Raw genomic sequence first — 13,710 nt, 5'->3', positions numbered from 1 at the left:
GATATTTTTCTTTGGTATTCGTAAATGCATTTCTATCTATAACGAATTGTTTTGGGCCTTTCATTTGTAGCTGAGCATAAATTTTTCAAATATCTCTTATTATTGCAACAAATTAATTTTCTCATTATACAGGTGAGCTAATTATATATCCTCTATGGAATGTTTCAACTGTTAGCACTTGATATCATAGCAAATTTCTTTCTTGAGGCTGCTAATGCTGCAACTAAAAATGTCTCATGCAAACTATGCATCGACTAAGAGCCACTCAATTTGTTTCTAATATTCTCATAGGGTCATAGTTTGACAAAGCTTAGCTAATTCTCCCTCATAATTTTCATTGTGAAGCCTACTGAAACCACTAGAGTGCATCATTTTCCAAATAAAATAACACGAGTTATATCTTTTGTTATGGTGGAATATTGCTGTAATCTAGAAATAGTGTGGCATGACAGACCAAATATAATCTTGCCATCAAACGTAGGAAACTTTGAGCTGAATAAAACGAGAATAGATCAGGTAGAATAACTCCCAATGAACGAAATCTTGTTATGCTGGGAGGTAGGTGGGGTTCTCTTCCTATGATGATCTGACTTCTGTGTCTATTAAGGTAGTGTTTTGAAATATCTCCTTCATAAGTTTGCTCTGCTTCTTTTGAGGCTCCCTTCACTTCCAAATTTATTGCCCCATGACTTGGCTACAGGTTTTCACCATGCATAATGAAGAACAAACACCCTGGCAATCGTTTCAGCTCTGGAACCAAATGAGTTGATACAGGCTCTTAAATAAATAAAAAATATTATTTAAAACAAAACAAGGAAGGAAAGGAGGAGGTGGTCTGAGACGGCAGACCAGACCCTGTCTCAGAGATTTCATTCAAAGTTCTGGTGGGGTCAAGTTTTCTGGTCCCCAAAAGGTGCAAGTTTTCCAATTAATAAGCATTTCCTATGTTGATCATTTGGTTACAGGCTCATAATATTCTATCTCATGGCTTTCCAGAGTTTTAATCCAAAGGAGAGTGGAAAAACACCACTTACTCCCAAGTTCCCAGCAAATAACCATGAGAAGGAACTATAGTCACAAAAGCATGCGTGATGCCACGATTATTTCATTTCATTGCAAATCATGTCCGCAGACTTAGGAGCCACTTGCTTATTTACATCAGAAATCTACATCTTGTCTCTCACAAGGAATACTGCATTTTTTCTTTTTTATTTCTACCAAGAAAGAAATTATGATGGCAAAATTCATTCACAAAGAATTACAAATCCATCACCACCACGGCCATCATCATCATCTAAAGCAAATATTTAAGATAACAAATACTAGTAAAGTATCATTCAAGTTTCTATAACTAGACCAATCCATAGGGAGGAGCTTATCATGCGTGCGGTTTACCACTCATGCACCACAACAGATTGCTAAGTATCATCCCGCCGAAGTCGCTGATTAAGGTTAAAGTATGTTGATAAACTTGACATCATCCACTGTTCTCAATATACTCCCACAGTCGTCGTTTTGACCCTCACCATCATCTATAGCAAATTGCATTTTAACATAACAAGTACCAGTAAAGTATCAGTCAAGTTTTTATAACTAAACAGTGAGTAGATTATGCGTTGTGGTCTACACTACTCTTGTACTACAACAGAATGCCAAGTATTATCTTCTTACAGCATGCAGGTTAAGGTTCAAGTATGCTGATAAACTCCACTCTTCTCACTATACTCTTCACAATCATCATTTTGATCATCTCATATATTCCTTCAGCTTGTATTACCCAGCATGTCAGTAAATTTAATCTCAATGTATAACATACTGCATGAGGCTTATGAATTGTAAATATAACAAGTTTAAAGCCTATTCTATACACCAGCTACATGAAAGGAAAAAGGAACATAGCAAAGACCATACATCCCGGACCTCCACAAACCACATAACCAACCAAACTTCTACATTAATAGCACAGATTAAATGAAATGCGAAACAGAGAAATATTCTCCATTTCATTACCTATATCGCTCTACTCCAACTGCTAATGCCGGCATGTATCTAAGAGTACTGCAATTAAGCTCTTCAGAGCGCCACCATGACAATGATATTGATAGCATGAAGAAAGCTACTTGTGGCCCTTTCTTTCAAAGACTACTGAGGAGGAAATTGTCATCCTTGTATAACCCTGTTAAAACTCCTGTGTACTGAAATCAGGCCTTGTTGGATAGTCAAGGCCCTGAAGTGCTGGAATCTTTCTCAAATCCTCTTCCGTATATGCAGGGATGAACCAGAATCTCTTGTCAGTTCCAAATACCTGATCCACAAACTAATGTCAGGCAAGGTGACTGTATCGATTAAGTTTATAGCCAAATCCATATAACAAGAAAAATAACATAAAAATACAGTAACCAAGGAAAATTTGAAAGACAAGGCAGACTACCAATTTCGACAACCATTACTCATGCATGATGACAGCTGAGACCACCCTCCAAGAACTAAATCTTGGAGATTTGTTTAATATCTCTAATATAAGTAGGCAGAAATCAAGTAATTGGAGAGAGTTGGAAATATTATCAACTCAAAGACCCCACCAATCATGATCACAGGAGAGGAAACAAAAGAATCATTACTCATCAGGAGAAAGACCTAACCTGCTCAAAATTCTTTTTCCGGCCCAAATCGTATTTCCATTTTGGAGTTGTTTTCTTCTCATATGCCTGTTGGCAAAAGTATTAAAAATAAATAAAAATTGAAGATAATATATATAATAATAATAATAATATATTATTATATAAATAATAATATATATTATTATATATGTATATATAAAACAACATGCTACCAGACACTTGCCTCAATAGTTGTCGTGTTACCACCCACCAATGAAATATGCATTATCAGAAACCCAAGAACACTTAATGCAAAAGCCAAGTTCAACACTGACAAAAGGGAAGCAAAAGTTAACAGTATAGCTTTCAAAGTTCGTGCCGCAGTTAACCAGGAGGAATGCTAACCAAATGTGAGAAAAGTAGTTGCAAGTGTTCCAGGTGTTCCAGCTATCTCCGCATCACTAAAGAACGCAATAAAATTTGGCAACAGCGATAGGGTAACAAGAGTTGTCTCGAGAAATGTGTAAAGCTGCATGCATGAAACATAAAGGACATGGATGGATGTGAGAAATATTTGCATAGATGCGTAATATTTGCATGCCATAATGTACTTTAAGAGACAAGAAAAATATTTGCATAGATGCATAACATTGACAGAAGATAAATTGACCTGAAACCATTGCACTGAATGCTATTTGTTGTAAATTTTGTAATGAACCACAGTTAGGATCCAATAAGTCTTACTATAAGGAATTTATATATTCACCATTTGAACAAGGATGGCGATAATTAGCTATTCATCGCGCTCATGTGCAGCATGTTTGTGCTATTTTCTCAAAGATTCAATTCAAATGTTTCACTCAGAATTTCGAATCCATGATACATGCAACCTAACTCATCAGTATCATAGAGGTAACAGAACCTAACACAAATTGATCAATTACAAGCACTTGAAAGATTTTTTATGTAATTAGGTTACATAAATAGGTAGCATGTGTAGAAGCAGGATGGAAAACTTTAACAAAAATAACATGATGAAGGGCCTGGAAAGTGATAGCAGAAGCAAGATTTTATAGAATTCTAACCCATATGCACACCCTATATAGAATATTTCAGCTAGTTAGACCCATTACAAGCAATCAGGGCATATAGCTAAAGCAAAGCATGGGCATAAACTCAAGAAGCCCAGCACGGTTCCAAAGAAAATCCATGAAGCATGGATTTAGAAAAAAATGAATAGGACATGATATTGCTAGGATACAACAACAATTAAATATATGTCATTGAGGTCTTAACATTTTTTCATAAAGCATGATGGACGATCAAAATAACATAATTGATACTTCCTTCATCATCAACATCACAAACTCTAAAACCAACCATATAACACTAAAAGGCCCACACTCATTAGAAAAATAAAAAGACCCAGTGTTATGTTTAATTGTCATTTCATGTTGAGCCCTTACAACACTTAAGATTTAGTCCATGCACACCAGTTAGGCCAACATTCTTTACACAGTTGCAGCAGTTTCTTTACACTGTAATATCTGTTTTGATCACAGTTACACATAAGTGTGTACAAGAGCAGGGATGAAACATAAAATGGCTATCAAAAAAATCAAGGGATAGGAACAATATTCAGTCAACAGGTAAACATAAAATGACAGTTAATTCAAGGTGCTGACCTCAATAAGCCCAAAAAAGAAACCCTTTCCGTCAACTTGGGAGGTATCCAAGAAGTATCATAAACATATGCATGAAGTGGCAGAGCATTTCTCAATTTTAACTACCAGGATACTTAAAAGTACGTAACCCTTATCATGGCCATATGCAACATGGAATGAAATTTATAGTTGTGATTTTAATAAGACAATTCAGCAAATTTTCATCATTTAGAATAGTTTTCTTGAGAAAACTCACCAAATTTGAGTCATGGCCAAATAATTCAATACATTAAAAAAAATGCATAAAGATGAAGCAAATGATAATGTAAAGGCATCTTACTATCTCCTCAAATCTTCCAGAATTGAAACTCAAATGACTTGAAGATAAGCTCTATATATCAAGCATATGTGTACTCTAGTTTATTTTAGACTAATGCCAAGCAAAGCCACCATGGGATATTCTTCAGATCTTAAGCCTCCAAGGTGTATAAAAGATTACACCAAAGTGCTGGATTAAGTAGCATCAAACAAATTAGATGCTCAAGACCAGCCCTGTTCAGCTCAAAATTCAACTCAACCTCCATTTGCTCAATTAGAGCTCAATCTGAGTTCAGCTGACTTGATTTCAGCTCGTGAGCCAGTTTGAATATATATATTAAACATAACATATACTAATAAATATATATTAATAAATAACATATTAAATTAATAAATGACAAATTATATATTAATGACAAGTTTTAATTGGTCATTTGATTAAAAACCAACAGCTCAACTTCTTGATCTTGCTGAATGCCTAAACCGCAATGCCATTCCCAATTACAAGTCCCAAACCGGCAGTTCCACCAACCCTTCCCACTTCCCCTTTCGCTTCCACCTCCATCACTTATTTCCAAAAAAAATTCTTTTATTCGCAGAATTTTACACTTTCTCGGGTTACTTCACGGGACTCCCTGGCTTCCATTCACAGCATTTTTGCTTCAATTTTTCCCTGTTTTATAATACTCTTTGACTTCTTTTATGACTTAACTGAGCTAATTTTTGAGCTAAGATCCTAGTCTAGCTCACAAGGTTCGAGCTAAACTGAACCTGTGAGCTCGATTCAATTTTCGAGCTTCAGCAAGCCAAGCTCAAGCTGGCTACATATGATCCCATACAAGATGGGGTTTCAAAGCTCATCTCAAGATTGAGCAGAGCATTTTCTATTTTGAGTCAAGCTCAAACAGAGCTTAGCTCACTTGTCTTTGTCTTGTTTATGCCCCAAGTTGGATTACAAGCCCAAACACCTACAGCTATTGAAGATACCTAGCAATCAGAGAAAAAAGGAGATAAGAGTAAACTCCTACTTTTACTCGGGGAGACTCTAATCAGACCATTTATGATAGTTCCAACTCAGTCATGAAATGAACCAATTTGATTCCAGACAAAACCCTAACCAATCCGGACACTGTTGGATAATTGATATCAAAATCACCAACTAATCACATTACCATGATCCATTTTGGTTTGGGTTATATAAGGTCTCTTTGCTAGTTACCTACAAGGAATATAGAAGCTTAAAAATAAGGCCTTCTAGAAAAGTCATTACTGTAACATAGGAGTAAGAAGGATTCTCTATCTTCGTAGAAGAAAAGGGGATTCCTGAGTGCTCTATTTACTTATTTTCATGCCCTAGCAATCCAAGGCTCTTTAGATGTGCATTTGAGATTTCCAATGGCAAGATTTTACCACATTAGAAATAGTTAGACTCCTGCATATACGAGCACGGGGCAACAAGAGAGTACCCTACAGTGGCAGTGGTATACCAAATGCAATTCAAGAGAAACTCTCACCATAAACCTTCAAATCTGTCATTTTGATAGTGGATTATTTAGTCTCCTTGTGTAGGCACTATTCGGTAACTCAATATCTTGTCATTTCTCTTTTCTTCCATACTTCTCCTTATATTTTTGTGATCTTGAGCACAGATTTGTCTCTAGAATTGGGTTATCTTGTCATTTAGGTGATCTAGCTCCTAACACTTCAGCAACACCTTTGCTGCTATATTGGGTATCAAGGCTAAAAGGTTGGTGCACAAAGTGTTTGACAAATTGCTATGATGGCAATGAGTTGGTTTGAGGTAAAGATGGAAGAAAATTTTTTAGATTTTTGAAGTTGAATTCATGATTTTGCAGCACACAAGGGTCAATGAAACACACTATTTAGCAAGGACAAAATGTCAGCATCTATAACCTAAAATGAATAATATGAGTTGGATAAGAAAGCATTATCCACAATCAACCTGTACTTGATAGATGAGGTTCTAACTAATATTGTTGGAAAGAATATGATCATAAATTTATGGAAAGTAAGCAACTTTGTGTTAAGCAATGTCCACCAGCAATTGTATCTTCTTGCAAAGAAGACTGCACCATTTAAAGATGAAACCACCAAAATCTCCAAGCACTTGAAAAGCAAGAACATCTTTTGCATTGGAGAGAATGAAAAAAGATGGCAAGACAAATATGCCAAGATACAAGGTTTAAAACACTTCAATTACAGGTGTATGCCAGAACTAGAATGGTTATCTTGAGATGGAAACATTGACCAATAAATTGGTTGCTACTTAACTCCAAATGAATGCATCTTTGCAAAGTTTGGAAGAGTAAGCTCTCATGACAAGGGATTGTTCAAGGGAAAGTGAAGGTGCATCATTTTTTTTAAACGAGTCCAAATGTAGATCAAAGTTGAGAGGCCAAAATGAAAAGTATGTTGGTTGGTATTATGACCAAGAATTTGAAGAATGACTATTTGAATAGGAAAAAATATAGTTTAGGAAGTTCAGGTGAATCAAGCAAAGAAAAATCGGGGAAAAAATCAAAAAAAATGAAGTGCACCAAGTTGAAGGATCTGCATTAGGAATTATCGATGATGAATCTTCATGTAAGGTTCTAGTTTGACATTTCGTCAAAATTGGAATCCTGATAGCAGTGTAACCCATAGCATGTATCCACATCTTAGTTGTGGGTATTTAATGAAATGATTTGAGAATGTGAAAATGTTCCTCAGGTGCCTTATCTGAAGAAGAGCTTGATTTCACTTCCTAATTAAATAATTAAAACAACAATGCTATGTTTTGTTCATAGGAATGAAACAAACAGAATGAAAGCGGAATGCAATGGGAACGAGGGATACCAAATCAGAATCATTGTTCCTATTCCATTGTTTGGGCACAACATAAAAACATAGGAAAGAAATGGCAATTCCATTTTAAAATTAATTTACCCAATTATTTTTTCAGAAATATATATACATATTTATATAATTTTGTATTATTTTTCAAATGGGCTTGAACATCGATTTTCCAACCTCTAGTGATATGTTATTAACTAAGAAACAGACTTCAATTTATAATAATGAACGTTATAATTATTTTGGACATGGTACATCACATCGGTCAATACCAATGCATACTGTGCATACCATACCATAATAGTATGCCAAACCTACTGCCGTACTAGGCGTAATATCATCAGTATGGAATCCGGCACCAAGATGACGAACCTTGGCTTTGGAAGGCTCTCATTATATTATATGATATTACGTTAGCACATATACATGATAGACTTCCAAATAACAACCATTGTAATGCTAATGGTCACTACTTTTACATTTAAGAATTCATCCTAATTAAACAATGTGTTTTAAGATTCGTAGGGTAGTTAAATCGTTTATTTTCAAATAATCATTTACAATAAATGCCACGAAATGGTTCATACAAGGTATACAACTATCATCATTTAATACCGTCAGCTCATACCAATATATCATACATTCTCATCTGCATAGGAACAGCCATTCCTTCCATTTAAGAGCAGAATCACAAGCCATTCCTTCCATTAATATCTCATACCTTGATATGCATTGCTATTATCAAGGTTACAAAAAGATGCTTTAGTCCCCACCATGTCTACGCTATACCAATCCCACCCTTGGGGGCTGACTCCAAGTAGAATCGAACCCAGACCCATTGCTTAAATGGCAAGAGGTGATAGGATCCAAGCAAGTGCTTGGTGCTTATGGACAAATCAAGTCAATGCTGATATGATCCAGTACTCCAAATAATCGACCTGGCCAAACCAAACCCAAGAACTTTAGTCAACCAAAACATCCCCAACCTGATTCAGATAAGATAAAGATACCCATCCTAATTAGCCAACCTGAAACCCAAACACAATACTTCAGCTGCATGCATTGTCATTAGTAAAGAAGAATTTTTTGGTTCGATGGAACTTGGTTCTTCATTGGAATAACGACTCAACCAAAGACAGTTCAAAAGTTAAGGCCCTTGACCTCCAGGTTCTATGGCTCTAATTGGAAACGTATCTAAACTGGAAATGCATTAATGACAGTGGAAACATCACAAAGTGGCGGCACAATGCTTGGTTGGAAAAAAGTGACAAGGTGCACATGACACTTGGCTTGTGGAGTAGAACAATATTGGACCATATAGGCACCTAGCTGTGCACTCTCTAGGTGTGCTCTACTGCAGTTTATAGGTGTTGATCGTTATGGCTAACCAATGATAAGTTGCTAGCGGGAACACCACGGATGTTACAAGAGTTAAGACTTGCTTCCATGGTGGACTTGAATAATCACAACTGGCACATAGAAAGATCTCAAAGAGAACCAATAATGAAAGAAAGCAAGGGTCAGGATCAAAATTTAGCCAATCTCTCCACGCTCCTATTCATTATGCCCAAACCTACCTTGGGCAAACATACCCTGGGTCATATGAACATAGTGGCGTGGACTTCCATTTTTCTCTTCCAACAGCCCTCTCCCTTCTATTCTCCCACATTGTCTTCTTACACTTATCATATCTTCTAATTCCTAGGTTGTTGTGAAGTTTCTTCCCCTTCTAGAAGAATTTTCAAGACTCTTCACAGTATAAACAGCTATCCACTCATTACTTCCCACCATGAGTTACATATCTTTGTATTGGTCCTTCTTAGAGTCCCTTCCCTATCTTTCCTCCATTAAAACCTTTCGCATAACTTTCTCCTCCTATGTGGCTCCTTATCACTTATCTTAAATTTTGGTTGATTGTCCTAGCATTTGTAGAATTAAACAAACTTGCTGCTTTCCCATAATGCCCTCTTATGGAAAATTAGTTCAATTTTATCTGTTTAGTTAATTCGTTTATTCATGTTTGAAGACAGAAATGGACTGCCTAAGTCAGTAGGTAGTTGCCTAGGTGCCTAGGCACCACCTAGGCAGTGCCTAGGCAATTAGGGTCCCTACTGACTAGAGACCGTCTAACCACCTTCACCACCATATATATGAATAGGGGCATGATTTGGAAAGAGAACTTTCGAAGATTTGAACATCAATTGAATTCTATGTGAAAGGTTAAAAGTAATAATTTCCATGTGGAAAGGTATAAATTGATAACACGAAGGTTATTAATCAAATGAGTAGGCTTTTGACATGACCATGATAAGGAATGATAACATAAAAAAATTAGATTAGCCATGAAATTTTATATTAACTTTGGACGTTTGGATGGATAGTGAATGATAATCACCTCTCTCTTTCTCTCACACCCCTGTGTGTTTATTTAAGATTAGAATTGAGAAAATTTTATCACTATTGTCACAAGCATACGATTTCATGGAGAAATAAAGAAATACTTTCAGTCGTACGAGTGTTCTAGGGAGGCTTTCGAAGCCTGTGTTCTCCCGAATAGCTACAACTACAACGAGGTATATCGCAGCAGAATCGCCAACAAATATAAAACAAGACAGTTTTATGTTTCAAATTGAACTATACCAAGAAAGGTAAAATTAGAGTTATTCAAATTTAATGTTCTCTAATCAAGCCTTCTAGTAGGTAGCAGATCTCCCAACTTGTGTCAAACACGCGCACAAGATGTAGGGTATCGAAGAGAAGTGCTGCATGTGCACAATGAATATGAGGATAAATAGGTGTGAGGCATATAATATCGCAGGTGTTAACCATATAATATCCTTTCACTCTACTTGAGCAGTAGTCAAATCTAAGATGACTTATAGAGCCCGATAGAACCTTAAAGTGGAAACTAATCTAAATCAAAACACAAAAGTTAAATGCTCTGGATAATGATAGGTAGTTCTATTCAAGGTTTTCATTGTCGCTGAGATATTAGTTTGTATCAACATCTAGCACCCATCGTTTGACATGTTAAAATCTCAGCCATTATTAACTGCACCAGCAAAACCACTATTCCCATGATATGGCTAGTATGTTATCAGAATATTGCCCGAAGTATTCTCATCTTTCTTTTATTTCCTTCAATGTGTCTTCATAAATAAATGTCAAAATCAATTCATTAGCATAAAAACTAATCTTGGTTTTACTATATCTATTGAAAAATCAACATCTCGTTTGTCCTTTATTTGATCGATTTCCCGGAATACCTTGGTTGTTCCAAAGGTTCATCAACTTCTCAATAATGAAGATCTCAATGCATCTCAATATCTGTCACCCACCAAGAAGACCTATCTGAGCATCTAAAAACCTTGGGTCTATTCAACCATCTAGAGCTGTGAGATGTATAGATGTACATTAACTACATTTGAAAAAAAAATCACTCAACTGTATCATAAAATTTCACACAGTGGCATAGAATAAAGTTATGACTGTAATTCCGATTACACGAAAGTGGGCATTCATTATCAAATGAGCAGCCATAGTTCTCAAATAGAAACAGAAAAAGGCATGTCATGAAAGAGGAACACCACTTTGATATAAATCACGTACCAGAAAGAGAAGAAAGAACTTATAATTTAGAGCCCCGACACAATTTACTACCCACACACAATGATGGTCCATTTTCAATACGCATCGCCCACCTAAAATTAAAAAATGTAGATCAAAACAAGGAATCATAGGAGAGTGAAGGAGAGAGAACAGAAGATTCTTCCTAAATAAACTTATTTAAGCATTTGGAATCCATAAAATTAGAATGTATGAGCTCACAAACAGAACAGTGATGACAGCGAGGTGGTTTCAACTGGCTGCACTTCCGACAGTATCTGACCCTTGGACTTCCAGAGTCTGCAAGATTAGCTGATTGCTGATAAGTTAGAATCTGATTACCAAACTCTGAGCTATTTAATGGAGCTTCTTCACCCCGCTCCTCATCCACAGTTGGCTTCCAATTTGGTGGAATGCTGCCAGGGTCTGTCAGGACTACAGAGAAGTAGCTCCACAGAAGCATTACCAACTGCAAAGCCAAAGTCCAGTAAAATTAAAATGCTGTACTATATGCAACCCAAAGACCATAAAAGCATTTAAATCTCCACGGGACTTTTTTTCTTCTGTTTTTAACTCTCCTTCCATCAGTTGTTGATTTCCATTTGATTCAAAAAGTAAATTCCAGCATACGACAAGTAGTTTCTCCATATAAGAAAAAATAAACCGCCAGTTTTTTGCATTCTTCGAATTGACACTTAATTATTTCCCACAAAAAAGATTACTAATTGAGGAAAGGTAATTTGCCTTCTCATATTACTAATTGAGGATTAAAAGCCCACTTCAACAAATGCAGATCCCCTAATAACTAACCCTGCTCCATTTCCCACTCAGTCCGCCATGGCAGCTGGCAATCATGAAAGGCATAGCGAGTGTCGCTTAGTGGTCGGGCCATTCACCGGGAGCCACATCAGGGTATGGGCTAGAATGGCACGCCTTTGCATTTTTCGTAACTAAAACAGAATGAACACCAAATGCAGATCCCTACTAAGAGTGCATGTAAGAGAACACCCAAAACAATCAAAAAAACAATTATAATAAGAACATATCATGAGAAGTCAGAATAACACAAAGGTGAATATAGCATTTTTCGGACATAAAAATCCCAATTCTAAGCTTCTCTACAGCTCAATTCACCTCAAAATGCAGCTGTTTCACATGAAAAGATGCAATTTTTCCACAGAGTGACATCAAAATTAGGGTTCTTTAGGATCTATTCAGCTCAAAAGCACAAATTGGAACCAAGAACAAGAGGGAGAGGTAGAAGGGATTACCAGAACATGGAAGAGGAGCAAGACGGCGAGGGCGGAAAGGGAATCGATGCCACCGGCGTTGAAGACGGCGGGGCCGTAGTTGGTGACGACGACGGCGTAGTAGGTGACGCCGACGATGCCGAGGACGAGCAGGATCATGACGGAGCCAAGCCCCCGCAAGGCGGTGCAGAACTTGAACACGTTCCACGCCATCACCGCCCCCGATCTGTGCATCACGGCCGCACGAGGGAGAAACCCTAGATGGAAAAAATTCGGAAAAAAAGAAAGAGAGAGGCGGGAAATTCTTCCCTAGTACTATGATCCTCTGGGCTAATTGTTCTTTGTTTCCTTCTCTGTTGCCTCCTCTCTCTTTGCTTCGCTTCTTTTTACTGTATTCTATTCTAGTGTTGTTTCAGAGAAGAGCTGGGGAGGCGAGGGAAGGGGAAGAATGTCGGCAACGGAGATGGGGGGTTTCCAACTTTTCCATCCTGGGGGTAGAAGAAGAAGGGGTTTGTTTTCTCTTTCTTCGGGGCTTATTTGTACAAGTAGAAGCTTCTTGCCTTTTTCTTTCTTTATTAATAATTTATTAACGCACCGGAAGGTCAAAGTCTTGGGTGCATGGGTGCAGCTGAACCAATCCGGTTTAACATGAAGCAGGTCTGACTTTGCAGCCATCTCGAATATTAATATGTTTATAATTATATTTATTTTATTTGATATATATATATATATATCATATTTACTTTAAATAGATATAAATATAAATAAAATATAAAATTAGATAAAAATATGGATATAAGTTGGATAATTAAATTTTATGACCATAAAATTAAAAATAATATCCCTCCACCTTCACCCCTATGTACTAGTACAACTTAGGTCGGCTTGACCTAAACTCAGTCCGACCATACCTATGATGAGAATCAAGCTAACATAACATACATCTTTATATAATCTTATATTTTTAATAAAAATAATGCATAAAAAAATACATATTCTACTATTGCAAGCAAACTCCACGATGCTTTAGTTTGTTTAGCTCCATGTTTTTATTTATCCAAAATACCCTTCATATGCCCTTCTATTTCAATTTCTTATGCTGAAACTCGTTATATGTCTCTCTAATTATTTTTTTTGGTAATACCATATGTCTCACTAATTAGAAGCATGTCATTTTAACAAGGTTTTACATCGCTCTTCTCATATCTCAATGCCCCTATATTGGAACCACCATTACATTTCATTCAATAGTTTTGATGTTTAGGACGTTAGCATGCCCAGAGACGACATGAAAGAAAGGGTGCATCACATGAATAGTATGTGATATATTTCAATTTCTATAGAGGACAAATTCCAACCACAAAAAGAATATATCCACTAAAGTTTTATTAAGTTGCAATCAGAAAAAAAAAGCTATAA

General features: G+C 36.5%; 1 protein-coding gene across 1 annotated transcript; it reads right to left on the bottom strand.

Annotated features, from left to right (window-relative positions):
- Positions 1–1,740: 1,740 nt before the first annotated feature.
- Positions 1,741–12,902, bottom strand: LOC103713399 (putative protein S-acyltransferase 14). Its single transcript, XM_008800313.5, has 7 exons — positions 12,313–12,902; positions 11,264–11,510; positions 11,045–11,136; positions 3,006–3,129; positions 2,845–2,930; positions 2,643–2,708; positions 1,741–2,305 (listed from the first exon to the last, which is right to left on the bottom strand). The coding sequence occupies exons 1-7, from the start codon at positions 12,523–12,525 to the stop codon at positions 2,180–2,182; spliced, it is 954 nt and encodes a 317-aa protein (XP_008798535.1). The 5' UTR covers positions 12,526–12,902; the 3' UTR covers positions 1,741–2,179.
- Between the last annotated feature and the right edge of the window lie 808 nt (positions 12,903–13,710).

The sequence above is a fragment of the Phoenix dactylifera genome, chromosome 3 (assembly GCF_051530095.1).
Source record: "Phoenix dactylifera cultivar Ajwa chromosome 3, Ajwa_hap1_PhDact_Kaust_v1.1, whole genome shotgun sequence".
Lineage (NCBI taxonomy): Eukaryota > Viridiplantae > Streptophyta > Magnoliopsida > Arecales > Arecaceae > Phoenix > Phoenix dactylifera.
The sequence above is the reverse complement of the archived record's forward strand: the minus strand, read 5'-3'. Positions and strand labels throughout refer to the sequence as shown.

Excerpts from the sequence above, each read along its gene's own strand:
- LOC103713399 (XM_008800313.5), bottom strand. The coding sequence starts at position 12,525 with ATGCACAGATCGGGGGCGGTGATGGCGTGGAACGTGTTCAAGTTCTGC. Across the intron at positions 11,511-12,312 it reads TGCTCCTCTTCCATGTTCTG|TTGGTAATGCTTCTGTGGAG; the intron begins GTAATCCCTTCT and ends TTGGCTTTGCAG. Across the intron at positions 3,130-11,044 it reads AGTTCTTTCTTCTCTTTCTG|CTTTACACATTTCTCGAGAC; the intron begins GTACGTGATTTA and ends TCATGCATGCAG.